Raw genomic sequence first — 15,510 nt, 5'->3', positions numbered from 1 at the left:
GTGTAAAAAGTAACATGACTTTATTGATTAAAAAGACAGCGTGACCTCCAGTCTGAAGACTTCAATGGGACAGAATACTGTTCTCCAGGTGGCACAGAGGAGTAGTTACACAGAATCAAAACCATACTGAAACAATGAACCATTGAAACCAAACAAAGCCTGAGCCCTACATCACAAGTTATGACGTTGAAAAATGGAGTGTAGAAAAATATAACATGGTTATGTAGTAGTAAGAGGTCTTGGCTGATCTCGTTCTACTTAACTCTGGGTCTGTGCACAAGTTAGACCTGACCTAAAACATCAGGTCCAAAGTTCAAAACTATTTGATGTTGAGTTCCCATTCTGAATGTCTGGAAGTCAGACCTTAGCAGAGAGCAGCTGGTGGTTGTAAAGGCTAGAGGCACAGACAGTTTTGGTAATCCTGGAGTTGATTAATACTCGAGGTGAGTGGATTAACATTCCTCTGCTCACAAGGGCCACCAGCAAGGCCCCACAGTAATGGAGTTAGTGACTGGAAGAAAGCCTCAGTCTGCTTAGAGCGCATCTGACAAGGAGCTCATTTCTTAGTTGTCAACAAAACCAGGTTCTTTATATCAGCAAACAGCACTAAAGGTGGTCCACATTGAGACCACCTGATGTGGTGAGGAGGGAGAGATGGCTGCTGTTCACTTTCATGGTCTACTTCTACTGGCTAATCTGGAAAGGTAGTACAAGCATCTCAATGGTCTGTCTGATCATCTGTTCGCGCCTAAAACTCTTTTACTCAAACCCTGTAGGAGGCTCTCGTAACAATCGGACAGTTCTGTTCTAAAGGCAAATGGCTCTGTGATCATTTCCTTCATCGTTAGTTCTACAGGAATCCTCTAAGGCCACTTGGCTGCTGAATGAACTAGGTAGGGAGGTGAAAACCCTGATCAGGAAGAGGCACACTTGCACCTTCAGCAGGTGGTCACAGTGCCTCTGGTGGACTGCCGGTAAGTGCTGATCATGCCACCTCTTAAGTTAGGAATTCACACTAGTTCCAGAATAAACTGATTGTGTGGACTCTGGTACATATAATCTGCTCAAAGGCTTTCCACTGACAGAGGGCAACATCCCCAACAAAGAGTACAGAGTGTGGACCTACCACAGCCTTTAACACACAGCAACACCTTTAAAAGGCAGATCCTGGTTGTATAAAATCAGCAGGAAGGGGGGTGAAAAGGAATGACAGGGAAAGAAGAGGGGATGAAGGGAATTCACACAGTTGATTATGACATCCATATCAAGAGCTATAACAAATCAATCTTTCATTTAAAAAAACAACAACATTTATATACAAACTAACCAAAACAAATTCATGATTGTGCACATGATTTGCTTTCTCCACATATTCAATACTCAGCATCACAAGGAGTGTGTGGGGGGGTGAGTGGCATGACAACGTGATTGGAATGAAACTACTGCAGGGATTGGGGTGGACGAGAGAGCAATTTGCCTTAATTACTTATCACATAATTATGAATTCAAAATAATGGAGGGGGAATAAGAAGAGGGGAATGGGAAGAATTAAGTTGACGGGGACTCAGTCTTTCCACTCTTTCTTGATATTAAGGTTCCACTCCCAGGTAAGGTGGTCGTGCTTATCGTCATCAGTGAACTTGGACTTGATGTTGTAGGTGCCGCGGGCCAGCATGCCTTTAGGGGCCTCCTCCAGAGGGGTCAGGAACTCATACTCTGCCGGCCGCGGCCCGTAGCTCCCCACCATGTAGTCTGACTTGTCAACTACACAGAGAGAGAGAAAAGAGAGGGGCTTAGATTTATTTTCCAAAGTTGCCTCTTGACAAAAACAGGCCACCTCTCTGCGCCACTCCGGAACTATTAACAAGTCATTTAATGACCGTCTAGGAATGCCAATGCAAATACCTCATCTACTAACTTGACCTAATTTCTGTGCACAGGCGAATACAGTCACCTGAGTTGACCAAGCCACTCCCAACATCCAATCCCAGATACATCCCTAACCCCTGTCTCCAATGTGCTTGTTGTGGATATCTGAGATAATTGGATAAGTATAATCAATATGGTCATATCCCCATGTTGTCCTGTAGATGGAAGGTACACTATATTGCTTAACCTTATCCGGCCTTCTCAAATCCTCACAGTAGACAGAGCAAGGAAACGAAACAGCAGAACTTACCCTTGACTCCTTTCCTGTAGGTCTGCTGGGCATACTTCAGTCCCGACACAATCTCCTTGTTGACCTGCAGACAGACACAACAATCAGTGATGAGGTCACATCCTTTTTCCACATCCACCCTTCGGATAAGACAGCAGCCCTTTCATGATAGGACATGGTGTGTATTCAGCTTACAATTGAATTTCAATGTCCAGAACAGCTTGATAGTGGCCAAGCTGACACTGGTCATGTTAGTTGGATTGGATAAACAGACACGTTGTTGAAAAAGGCCAGACTCATTCACCTTGAAGCTGATCTTTATCTTGTACTCCACGCCTTCCTTCAGGACAAAGGACTGTTTCTTAAAGGACTCCAGGTCTCCTGAGGCGGTCGAGCAGAGAGAAAGAGGCGGCCAAGACCACAGAAAGAGAACGTCAGAGACCCTCAGGCAGAGTGAATGCAGGAGCAGTCTATAATTTTGTTCCAATATATGCAATGCACAAAGTTCTCCCCTGGAAGTAATCGTGTTAGACTGGATGGGTGAAAGGTGTCAGATCAGTGATTCAGCATCTTTAAAAATGTGAGCACAAAGGCAGGATTTTCTAAGTGTTCCAACAGGGTTGTAGCCTGCTATTAGTGTCCACTAGATGGCGCTTCCCTGTATGCGAGTTCAGCTCTATGGCCCTGGTTTCTTCCCTGTAGGTGGCTCTACAGGCCATATGAGGGCAGAAGAGTCTCAAACCAGCAGAAGAAATGCCTTATTAACTCAAATAATAAAACCAATCCATTAGGAATGGCCCATGGAATTTGCCTGATATGTCTACTGGAAAACGTATGTTTGTAAACCATAGGTGGCCAGGTGTTGCGGCTGCTATGAGGCAATGTCTTTTGTCCACCCAATGGTAAGCTTTAGTTCCACCCTCACACATTCATATGGAAAATATTACATGTGCTCACTACAAAGGCTTCTTTTCACACTAAAACACATTACAAGTCTTTCAATATGGAGCCTTTTCTCAAAAAGTGCACCTCAGCGTATTCAGAAACACACCCTCCAAATATTAGTACAACCACTGTGCTGCTCTACTCACCCTGTAGGTCAAGGGTCAGGGGCAGCGGCGCCGTCTCACACATCAGGGTCAAGCGTGTCACCTGGACATTGGGAGCATTGGGGTCTACTGGGAGAAAGGGAAAAAAACTAAGCAAAGTACAAAATGTAAAAATAGTTCATGGTAAACACAAAAAACATTGACTATTTTAACTCTTTTGAGTCTAAGACATTGTGGGGTTAATAAGATGCTCATACTATGGATCATTTAGCTATTTGATTTAAAATTTTAGGACCCCTTTAGGTATATATTTTTTGAAATAAAATATTGATTTTGGCCTTTACTACTAAAGCCCATAGAAACGCATTGAATAACACATTCATGAATGGAAAAAAGGTCAGTCAAAAACAAAATCATAAGAAATAAGGTTAAAGTGTCAGTCCTAGATCTAGAAGATATAAAAATAAACTCTGGGAATATATAAAAAAAAAAAAAAAAAAAATATATATATATATATATTTAACCACTTTTTTGGGTAGGCACAAAACTACCTTGGGTAGGCACAAAACTACATTCTTCCATTTCTTTTTAAAACCGGTGACACTTGTGACACAAAATGGAGAATCTCCCCTTTCAATGTCTCCCGAGTGGCGCAGCGGTCTAAGGCACTGCATCTCAGTGCTAGAGGCGTCACTACAGACGTTGGTTCGATTCCAGGCTGTATCACAACCGGCTGTGATTGGGAGTCCCATAGGGCGGTGCACAATTGGCCCAGCGTCGTCTGGGTTAGGGTTTGGCTGGGGTAGGCTGTCATTGTAAATAAGAATTTGTTCTTAACTGACTTGCCTAGTTTAAAAAATAAATACAGTGGTCATAGTAGTTTCTAGGTCAAACCGTTCTGTAGTGTTACAGACATTTAACGTGAGACGACCAATTTTCCGGATGTCTCATGGTCTGACAAACACTGTTCTAGCTGTGCCAACTTTCAGATGCGGCAGTATGACATCGGAGGATGTGGTGGATTGAGATGCATCCAAATGCAAAAAAAACTTCTCTCTAGCTTAAATTGACAAGATTTTTTTTTGTTATACAATTTAGATTGATGCGTCAATCAACTCAAGGGGGTTAAGTCAATAGGCTGAAGCAGAGAACTACAACAGTTCATGAAGAACAGTTCAACTGTGAATAATGACATTTGCAACAGATGGAAGTGAGTATCAGACATAAAACAATGTGAAAATATTTCTACCAGCGATCAGTGGTTCATCGCAGTCATTGATACCGCAGCTCTAACTAAAGCCCAGGCGGCTTGGCCTCCTTTCCAGTCAGCAGCCTGTATCTTGCCAGCCTGTATCTAGTTCACAGACTGTTGCAGGTGTCAGCTACTGACCTGTCTGAGGGGAGGGGGGTAACTGTCACTGCTGTACCCACTGAGCACCAAGACTGCCATCCTGTTGCCCTCTCCCACCCTCTCTTATGGTATTTTCAAACTCATTCAATTACAACCCTGAAAAGAAAGCCTGCTGAAGGACTTGAAAGTAGGAGGAAATTATAAGAAAATAAACAACGAGATGGTTGCATGAGATGTGCATTGTGGATGTGGGTTTGTGGATGTGGGTTTGTTTGTTAATCAGGTCGAGAGGGAGAAACAGTCTGCAGGGCTGGTGTGTCCAAATTGCATGAGTGCGTCTGCAGAGTGTGTGTGTGTATCTCTACAACATGTGTAGTCGGCGCAGCAACACAAACCTGCAGCCGCGGCGGCGTTCCCCAGCAGGGCCTCCTTGTACTTGCGCAGGCTCTCGTCGTCCTTGTCCAGCTCCTGGATCTCCTGCAGACTCTTCTGAGCGGGGGGCTTGTAGTTGACCCCGCCCTCCGCTTCCTCGTTGGCCGCTGCGATGGCCGCCAGCTGTTCCGGGGTGGGATCCTGCTCTGCCATAGTCTACTGAGAGCGAGAGAGATATACACAGGTCAGGAGGTTTGGTCCAATACGTTGAAAATAGATCAACAAACTGCAAGGCAAAACACTGTTGTTGCGTAGTGAGCACAAAACACTTAAAAACCCTCCAAGGCACTGCCTTACCGAAAAATGTAAAATCCTTTATTTAGTTACATCGCAGGTGGACAAGTCTAAAAACAGCACACTTCAGCGTACTCCCTGAATACTTTGTCAGGGTGAACAATTTGTCCTCCCTACAGTACCTCATCTTCAGGTAAACCACTGGTCTGAAATGACTGCATTGGTAAAAGATGTGTAGTTGAGACCTCACATGCTACCAACTAATGAATCATGTGAGATTGGTTACTTTTATAAGGGAGGGAGGAGGTAAGGTTGTTGTATTTCCAAACTATTCAAGCAGGGCCAGAGTTTGAATGATGGTAGCAGCAAAGATGGTTTAGTATGAACCAATAAAAATCCCAGATCACGCTTGAGGCGATGTCATGGCAACGTTGGCTAGCTAAGCTCATGCGCAGAAATACGTCATCGGGTCTAGCGGTCGTCTCGCGCAGAACTGCGGATGTGCAGGCCGTCAAATCAAAGGCACTCCTTCCATATAAAGTTGTTTTTGACAAATGAAAACGTGTCACTTTGTTGAGTAATAACATGTTTCTCGAAAATGAACAACTAAGGAATAATTGTACACTTCTCTCATTGACTTCTCAAACCCTGGTCTGGCCTCCAGTCTGCTTCGCATGGGTTCCCGGAAGTCTTGCGATATTGGGCCTCTGGGTTTAGAAGCTCTGTGGTAGCAGTCAACACGCCACTTCCCAGATGCTCATTAGGATCCTTTAAATAAATCTGATTTGCATGCAGTGTGGGGCAGGCACCAGGTTAATAGGGTGTCCTGGTAGATGATTATGGACTTACATCCTTCTCTCATTGCACTTTGACCTCAGCAGCCTCCTTACTGCTCTGAAACAATACCCAATCACACACACAGAGCCAGGGCGTGTGACTGAGCCTAACCAGAGCCTTCTATTGCGATAAAGATCTCTGGGCCTGATTCACACATCCTGGCTTGGACTACATTGGACACAGTCCCAGTATGGAGGTCAGACCAGAGGGGCCAGCGCTGTACACGCGGGGGGAACCACAGAGGGCTGGTTGGTCGAAAAGCAGAACTTTATCTCAACTCAAACCCTCTCTCTCCCTCCTCTACCACGCTGTAGTGAGCTACAGTCAAGCTTCTGTGGATCAAGCAGATAACAACATGCTAATGTGGGAGCAGCACCCAGCTGCACTGCATTACCAGTCAACATCAATTAGGGTCTGGGGAGAGTGATGCTAAGCAGGAATCAGGACAACGATATTAGGGGAAGGGTCCTCTTGCCAGAGAGGTGGGTGTCGTGAGGAGAGAGCTGTGAGTGTTGAAATCAACCTTTCCCCCCAGATAGGGAAGGGAAAACCTAGTCACTTGCAAAACAGAATGCATTCAACTGAAATGTGTCTTCCGCATTTAACCCAACTCCTCAGAATCAGAGAGGTGCGGGGGGCTGCCTTGATCGACATCCCCGTCATCGGCGTCCAGGAGCAGTTGTTGTTGGGGGTTAACTGCCTTGCTCAAGGGCAGAACGGCAGATTTGTCCACCTTGCCAGCGACCTTTCGGTTACTAGCCCAAAGCTCTTAACCACTAGGCCAGGGGTTCACTTTTTACTCAGGGCCCTTCCAACATTGGGGAACATCCCGCGCCACCCTTATTTCTATGGGTACAAGCACTATTCATGACACACTGTTCACACCACTCTAGTTGGGAAGATAACATTTTTGCTGGTTTAAACTCATTTCTTGCAATTCTACACATTTTGTCACGGGGTACAGAAATGTTGTTGCTGTTTTAAAGCTAATGTTCTTGCAATTCTACACATTTTGTCACGGGGTACAGAAATGTTGTTGCAGTTTTAAAACTAATGTTCTTGCAATTCTACACATTTTGTCACAGGGTACAGAAATGTTGTTGCAGTTTTAAAGCTAATGTTCTTGCAATTCTATACATTTTGCCATGTCTAATGTTTATTCATGTGTCATTTGAGTGACTCAAACATTACAACAAAACCTATGTGCCAAAAAACCGAGCTAAAAAATCTTTAGCCGACATGGCCTAGTTGATCTTTGGACATTTCTGACAAGTTATAAATAGCTCTCTAAGGTCTACAATGACTGAGGAAAACTGATGATACACTACTCAATTTCGAAATCGCACCTTGTGCATTCTACTATTACAGCTTTCAAAAAAGCCGGACAGAGTTTATTTGATTTTTTTTGGGGGGGGGGGGCCTGACACCCCTTGCCCCACAGTTTGGGAAGCACTGCACTAGACTACCTGCCGGTTAAGTACTGTAGTAAAATAGAGGCCTTCGTCTAGCTGGTGTAATACCTCTGCTACACCGAGGTGATTTCATAACACTGCTGCTCTGTGCTTTCTGTCTTCCTTCATGAAGACTGGCCTCCTTGTTCTTCGTGGTATTGTGAGTGATTGGCACAGAGCGCCTCTCTGTATCCGTGTACACACCACAGACAGCAGCGTAGTCTTTAGTGGTAGCAGTTCAGCGTGACGGCACCAATGCCATGCTGCATTTTCTACTGATGCATTAGTGATTTACTGCAGTACTGCATCTAATACTTTAAAAGGTTCACTTTACCACAGACCAATAGTTTCCCCCCCACAGCAATAAATGACAGGCCTATTCTTTCTCTGGGTAAAAATCTTAAACTCTGCACCGACAGGGCAGGTCAAGGCTACTTCTAGTGCTTTTATCAGCTTACTGTACTTTGTTAAGTGGAATTTCAACTGAGAGACTGTAAATCCATTGATTCAATGTGTTACTGGGGAACTGACACCAGCTGGCCCCAATTACATTGCAACAAAGCAAATCAACTCGGGAAAAAGCGAATCAACTTGGCCTGTGCTGTAGCACTGTGTAATTACACCGTAATACACAAGTGTATTAGTGTAATACAATAAATTAACTGAGCAACATTGAGTATCTCTGACGAATTGTAAAACAGAAGATGGCAAGAGCAAGAATACTACTTTGACAAAGGGCACTGGCAGACCTCCACTGACACAACACAGAACAATGCCAGTATGTTTGTGGATGCCAGTCAGTCCACAGGAAACCACCTAACCAACAATGAGACAGGAAGCCTAGGCTATGCTATATATTACACACTGTCATGCACATGCAACAGTCGAGTTTGAAACACACTTGTTCAAGGACCGTAGTAGCTCACACATTCCAATATAACGAGAGAAACCTTAGGCCCATAACAATAGTAGAAAAGAATTCCATAACAAAACAGGCTTGTGCTCTAAAAAGCCACGTAGAATGTCTTGGGGGAAGAGCCATGTGTGAAAGATGTTATTATTGGGCTACACACAAACACGCAACTGCAAAGAGAAAAAAAACAAGTTCAACATTGATGTTGTGCCATGAGCAAGGCTCAAGATGAACAGACGCCGGTATTACCTTGGTGACATAACACACCATAAAATCACAGCTCAACACACAATCCCAGCAATAGTACATTAAAATCACACCACTGCAAACAAGGGCTCCTGCCTGGCTCTCAAACCTCTCACCACACTAACCAGTTCCACCCCCCTCCTCGCTCTGTCCCTCTCTGTTTTGCATAGCGCCTGACATACACAGATGGACCTGCGCGGAAAAGGGAGCACATTGCACCATTTCCCCCCAAACAGGGCCTCTCCACATTCTCATTAAAGCAGAAATTCCTGTTCTGTTAGCAGTAGTGTGTTTTGGTAGCTCAGCTGTGCAAATGTGTGTGAAGTTGGAGAAATAGTGAGAAGGACTTGTTGCTAGGAGTGGGAGGACGGGACCAGATTCTGGGATATTGTGCCATCTTTCTCACCTCATCTCTATTCATCAGGCAGTCGCTCCTCCACATGTGCTAGCCTAGATCCAGACCTGAGCCTTGGTGGACTGCCGCTACATACCGAGCTGTCCCCCAGGATTGGTGTGGTGATAAATGAGAGGGACATACTTTAGGAGTGCTATATTTCTCTGCTGCTAACGCACACCACAACACAGCCTCTCATGACTGGCCTGCTGTTGGGTCAAGCAGCTACAGCTGGAGGGGATGTGTGCATCAGAATAAGTGGATCAATAAAAAGAGGGGGTGAGGTGGGGGACATCAGGAAATAGTGACAAACAAGAGGGTGAAAAACAAAAAGCATAATGTTGAGAGTACTAGGATGGGAGTCAGGGTGGCTAGAGTTTTTTTTATTTAATTGTACAATGCAACAATTATCATGACAACCTTAAAGAAATACATATTTTAGTAGAAAGTTACAACGGATGTGAGGCACCATCCGAGCAGTGACCCACTTCAGTCTCACACGTTTATCAGTGTGGCCATTGCTTGGCATGACTGACTAATGCCCATAGGCAAACAAGTAGACTATAAACACTGTTCAATAGTTGGCAGCCATCTCATTCTCAACACAGTTTGGCTTGCATAGAATAAGTTATTGGAGCACATTCAGTTTCTAGCTTGACCTACCACGTCAAGTTAATGATTCATATGCGATCTTCACTAAGTATGAAATTGATGATTGGGTCAATTATAGGTCCATTGAGCTCAATGAAATAGATTAGGCCTAGTTTCAACAATAACATAAGTCCCAATACACATTTTTCCACCAGCTGACATGGCACAAATACTGACTATGGAAATAAATAGGCCTTGTTCACTCATCACTGCTAAGTGACATGTTTTGGTATAACTGAGGTATAAATACAGGTAGTGAGCGGCTTATGTGTCAACATTGAACCCCTCACACTGGTTCTTACCATTGGCAGCTAAATAAATACCAATAGCTTTAATTGGAGGATTATCCCCATTTGATCAGGTTCAGGAATAGTCATCCAAGCACTCTGGTTTCTAGAGTAGCTGACACCCAGGTTAGGGCTGTTCCTTAGCAACAATTAGAGCAGTAAGATTATTGGGACAGAGATTACTGCTAATAAAGGCATTGGGGAATAGCAAAGGGGAAGTGTTCGGGGGTTTCAGTGGTGAAACATCAAGAGGATTCCACTGACAAACCTCTTTGGTGTCCTCTAGAGATTCAAGGGTCTTCATTACCAAATTGAACAAGGGCGAGACACGCCTCCTGAGTTGATGAAAATGGCTAAAGACATTGTGGTTGATGGAGGAGGCTTTCTGTAAGCAGGACACAAACATAAAGAAGTTCAGCACAGGTCAGAGTTGGAAGTGACAGAAACTCAAAGACAAAACCTTAAGTTCCTCTTTTCCTTCAAAGTTAGTTCAGTTTAATCTTAAAATCAGAAGATTTCTTTGTCAGAAACCAGATCTTAATCCCCCCAAAAAAGGCAAACAAGAAAGGGTTCCTCAAGAAATTTCCAGCTCATAAATCATTCTTCTGTAGTTAAGGTCACATAGCTGTCTATTTTTTTCTTCTTCCAACTAACCCATTCACTGTGTACTCTCATAGGACTTCACCTTTGACATTTCACAGGGAAGAGTACAGGAAAAGGAAAACACAAGGCTGACAGCAATTTGAATGGAATTTTAATAGATGACACGATACATTACAAATGCTAAAATAGAAGCATTTACTGCAATCTAGTGTCTCAGCCATGTCCCAGTTCTAAGGCAGGGGGGGGAAAAAATTATCGCCCAATTGTATTCTGCAATAGAGAACAGCTGGCATTGTCCAAAAAGTACAATTAGCTTTAAACCACAGAGGGGGGAGGAGAAATGGCAGTCAGGACAAGAGAAGAAGAGATTGAGAAATCAGGGATTACGTAATCATTCATTGGGCTGAACTCCAGCTCCAGGCAGGTCTCTGATAAACCTACCTAATCACTGTCAACCGCCTCCAGGAACGTTGTGCTGTACCAACCTTAGATTTGGCAAGCAGCCTGGATACTCTTATTACTCTGACTCCTGTCACACACAAAACATCTATGGCTAGTTTGATCCTCTCTGTCCTGTCTCCCTCCCTGTCATAGACCTAGCTCTGAGAGTGAACTTCAGCATTTCTCCCTTTCCTCCCCACAGGACACCCTGTTTCATGTGTCCTTGTGATGTAGCTTTGTGAAGCCCTTCTAGACGTATGTGCCATTCACCAGAGTGCTTGACTTCCTTGTGCTCTGCAGCACTTTTGTCAACTATGATTGTATGTTTCCTTCATGTTCTGCCGACAACATGACTCACATCCGCCAGTTAGAGAAGAGAACTGTGTTTAACCACATGTTGGACTGCACTTAAAACACACATAGTAATGCAAAAGGCTTCTAAATGATCCCATTGACTTCCCCTGTAAGCCTTTCTCCACCTGACGTAAACCCCATTGCAGTCTTGATTTGTTAGCAGGTATTCAGGTAAGCAACGTTGGCTTGATGTAATGTCAACAGACACATGCTGGGCTGCTGCACAAAGCAGAGGATGCAGCACTAAATGCAGAACAGTGCCTTCAGGAAGGAGGATTGTGCCTGGCAGAGCTGATGCAATGCAGGAGGCACTCATTTCCACAGAGTGAGACATGAATAAACAGAGCAGAGAGGAGTCAAAATTGAGGAAGTGTCAGACGAAAGAGAAAAATATATTCTACCTCAAGGGGGAAAACTAGAACAAATCCGGTCTGAGAAATCACTCTGTATAGACCCAGCAGGAAGCTGAGAGTGAACGGGAGTGCCAAGGTGCCAGCTGAAAGGTTAGGGCTCTCTCCCTGCACGGTGGGGGGGCTTAGCGAGTAACAACACATGCCCAGATTATGTCTGCCTCCCTTGGTAACAACAAGGCAACAGCATACACTATGGACAGTAATACACCTAATGTTGTATGGTGGCTCCATTCAGTTGGGCTTTTTAATGTGGTGTCATTGACAGAGCAATGACCTGATGATGGGTGGTAAACTTGAAGAGACTAGTCATGTGGTCTGAGGAACAGCTCAACATCTGCAACAAGAAACAAAAAAGTATGCACAGTGTAACGTTTGCCCTCTGGTGGATGATAGCAATGACTAAATAAGGACATATCCAGCATGAAGGGAAGCCATTTCCTTTTGAATGAGGTGTATGTGAAGGCTGATATCCCCTGGGGGACATTTAGGGGTTGTGTGGTCTGTTGTTCGGTCTAAGCCACAGTACAATGAGGTGGAACAGCAGAAGAGAAGAGCTAATCTTTAACACTGATGTATGTGTGGAGATGCTGGCCAGTGTCCTCGTTTCTAGTCCCTTGCGAGTTACAGCAAAAACAGAAGGGACTGACGTGCCACTTAAAGGCAGAAAGAGGACAGATAGCCAACTGTCTCTGAGAGAAAAGGGGTCACCATCAGGCCTGGTTCTTGTCATGACAGGCTATAGGAGGGGGTGGAATGTGTGGGAGGCGTCATTAAATGCCTCCATAGTGGCGAGTTGTCTTTCTGTACACTGTGTGCTACATATTGTAGGCCATCAGATGGTGCTGTGCTCAGCCCTGAATTTAATCTCCTTTGGTTTGCTACAATTTCCCCAGCCAGATCCCCTCCCTTAATGCAGAGTGACAGGGAAGTAGACACAAGGAGAGAGAAGCGTAGTGATTACTCCACATGATTCCAGGAACCAATCTTAACCTGATTTTTGATCAAGATGCACAGCTATTTTTCTTCTTAATTAAAAGTGGACAAGCTTCCATCTCTCTCCTAGCTGATTTCTACCCTCCATTACAGGATAGGCTACATGGCTGTGGGTCATGTCCAAGGCATGTGGTTGTCGAATGAGAAGTTAACACTTACATATCAATCCAAAGACTGGAAAATTCTCTAAAAAGTCCTATTAAATAACAGCATAGAAAACAGGAAACCAATTATTGTTGAAAGGGGTGTACTGAAAAACATCACATCAGAGACTTCAAATCTCTAGTCTTACTCAAAACAAAAAAAAAGTCTGTAGAAAAACAGAATTCCAGATGAGAAAGCAATGATAGTTGCAGTGGTGAGCTACCATTGATTGGAGTGGTAAAGAGGACAGATGGCCAAAATATACCTATGGATCTATACCCACCCTCTCTCCATTGCCACAAACTGACAGGGTAATACAAAATTGCCACAAACTGACAGGGTAATACAAAATGTCACATGAACTGAATAACACAGACTAGTGAAGCCCTAAGGCTGAAAATATGAAGAAGCTATTTGGCTTGAAGTGTATATGAATTAAGTCAACATTACATGTCCCTGGACTTCTGGAAAGATAAATATTAATATGTAGAGTTATTGTTTTTATTCCTGTTGCATTGAACATTGTAAGCTTGTTGAGTTAACAATAACAAGGCTAGGGGACCTTTGAGCTGCTGAACATCCAGCAGATGCTATAGTGTTCTTATGTAAGTCGATAAGCGCAACAATTGGAGCAGCCTGGCTGTTGAAATTTTAGTATGTTTGCTTTACCTTACAGATAATATAAATCGTTTAACTTACAGTGAGTGAACTACCTGTAAATGGATAATACTAGGAGGAAAGGGTTAAGTTTGGAGAAGACCTAAGACTCGCCCTGGCCTACTCTCCAACAGAAGGAACTAAAACTCTACCGCGCCATTCGTCAGAAACAGGAAGGAAAGGGAGGCTTCACGTTCGGGAAAAGCAGCCCTCGTAGTTTTGCAAGCATGTCAGCGCCAGTCTATCGGGTTACTGGGCCTAATGATTCTCAGAAAAGATGCACACGTTTGTATGCCATAAAAACACGTCCTAACAGATAGGCTGGCTGGGTTTAAAAGTTGCATTATTTGAAGTGTGCCAGTCAGTTGGTGAGTCAAATCCGAACTTCACTAGGCCTATTTTAAATACACATCTGTATCAAACTCACTTTCAGAGAGGGTATATAAATAATATTTGTAGCAATTTACAGGATTCGCTCATTCCCTTCAATCAAGTTCAAGAAAAACATGTTCGATGATGAATCACCGCGGGAAATGAATTTGCATTCCAGGAAGTGTCAACTGCTCACAGAACGTGAGCAACTTTCATGAGATGAAAAGTTAGCCTATACATACCCATTCATTGGGTCTGATCAAACAAGTAACTTTTCTCTTGAATAGTGTTGTTTTGAAATTCATTTAATGACTTGCTTAGTCAACAGGATCTAATCACAGATCAATTAAGTGGATATTCACAATGATAGCCTACCTCCATGGAAAGATATTATTTATCACTGTATAATTAAACTGGCAGCAACCACAGAGCAAACATTAGTGACAACAATTCCTGGTCTGCGTCACAATTAAGATGAGTAATCTACGCTAGTCGAATTAAGATAGACATCATGAAGTTGCTAGTTAGCATGTAACACGTTGCACGAGCAACCAGAGCTGGCGACTTTGTACTACCAAACATGGACGTACAAATGAGCCATCAGCGTTTTAGCTTAAATGTATAGAAAAATGTTTGAAAAGTTAAAAAAATATATTTTCTCGGACCTTACCGTTATGCTGCTGCTGCTACACTGGAATACGCGTCACTGAATGGCGAGGGAGCAGCTCAAATCAAACGCACAGCACGCTTCCGGGAATATTGACTCACACTACAAAGGCTGTCCGAACGTAGGCGGGCGCTCAGCAACAAGCCTGGTGTAAAGTGCACTAGTCAGGTAAATGCTCGTTATTATAAACTCGCGAATGTATTTCTAGACTAGAATACACGTATAGTAAATAAGCGCAATTACCTTAAAACAGTATGAAAATTCGCAGCCAATCACGTCATTTGAGAGCCCAGACGGGACAGGAATGGCCTTATGAAGTACACGGAGTAAAAACAGACCATGTTTTTAAACATCAGTAATGGACCGACTGCAAAATTGACAAAGTAGCCAAGCAAAGCAATGTTTACACTCAATGGACTATGCGTCCATCTAGTGGTTTAGCCTAGGTAATGCAGTCACTCTTATACATCCTTTGGATCTGGGCGACATGCAGCAGCTTGCAAATCAAATGGGTCGCAGTTGCGTTAAATTTGGTCGAATTCTAGCAAAACGACAGGATCGTTTACGTCGCCAAATATGACATGTTTTTTTTAGACATTTTCCCATATCCTAGTGCACCATTGGGTGCAGTGTACTTCAGCTAAGATGTGCATGGCAACCTCAGTACTTTCAGTGTCTGGCTGTTACAAAATGTTTGGAACCAGGAAGACATTTGGCACTGCAAAACTCTATTTGGCATAGGCCCTTAAAGCCATAAGAACGACAAATAGCTAACAAGATGGCTACACTGACCATCTTCATTGCCCCTTATTTTTGCTCCATGCACACCTGCTGCTGTTTATCATATACCCTGATGCATAATC

The 15,510-nt window shown here is 43.7% G+C and overlaps 1 protein-coding gene across 8 annotated transcripts; it reads right to left on the bottom strand.

The window, feature by feature from the left end:
* Window positions 1-3: 3 nt before the first annotated feature.
* On the bottom strand, window positions 4-15,007 carry LOC139565076 (rho GDP-dissociation inhibitor 1-like). 8 transcript variants are annotated; one of them, XM_071385133.1, is made up of 6 exons: window positions 14,891-15,007; window positions 4,954-5,149; window positions 3,250-3,333; window positions 2,463-2,539; window positions 2,180-2,243; window positions 4-1,764 (listed from the first exon to the last, which is right to left on the bottom strand). In XM_071385133.1, exons 2-6 carry the CDS (start codon window positions 5,141-5,143, stop codon window positions 1,565-1,567), a joined length of 615 nt encoding a protein of 204 aa, XP_071241234.1. In that variant the 5' UTR covers window positions 5,144-5,149; window positions 14,891-15,007; the 3' UTR covers window positions 4-1,564. The 8 variants fall into 8 exon arrangements, with proteins under 8 accessions (XP_071241234.1, XP_071241230.1, XP_071241229.1 ...); XM_071385129.1 differs by having other exon boundaries at window positions 3,250-3,336; window positions 14,891-14,999; XM_071385128.1 differs by lacking the exon at window positions 14,891-15,007 and adding an exon at window positions 14,646-14,816 and having other exon boundaries at window positions 3,250-3,336.
* Window positions 15,008-15,510: the final 503 nt, after the last annotated feature.

The sequence above is a fragment of the Salvelinus alpinus genome, chromosome 36 (genome assembly GCF_045679555.1).
Source record: "Salvelinus alpinus chromosome 36, SLU_Salpinus.1, whole genome shotgun sequence".
NCBI classification, from domain to species: domain Eukaryota; kingdom Metazoa; phylum Chordata; class Actinopteri; order Salmoniformes; family Salmonidae; genus Salvelinus; species Salvelinus alpinus.
This window is presented reverse-complemented; position numbering and strand designations above follow the sequence as displayed.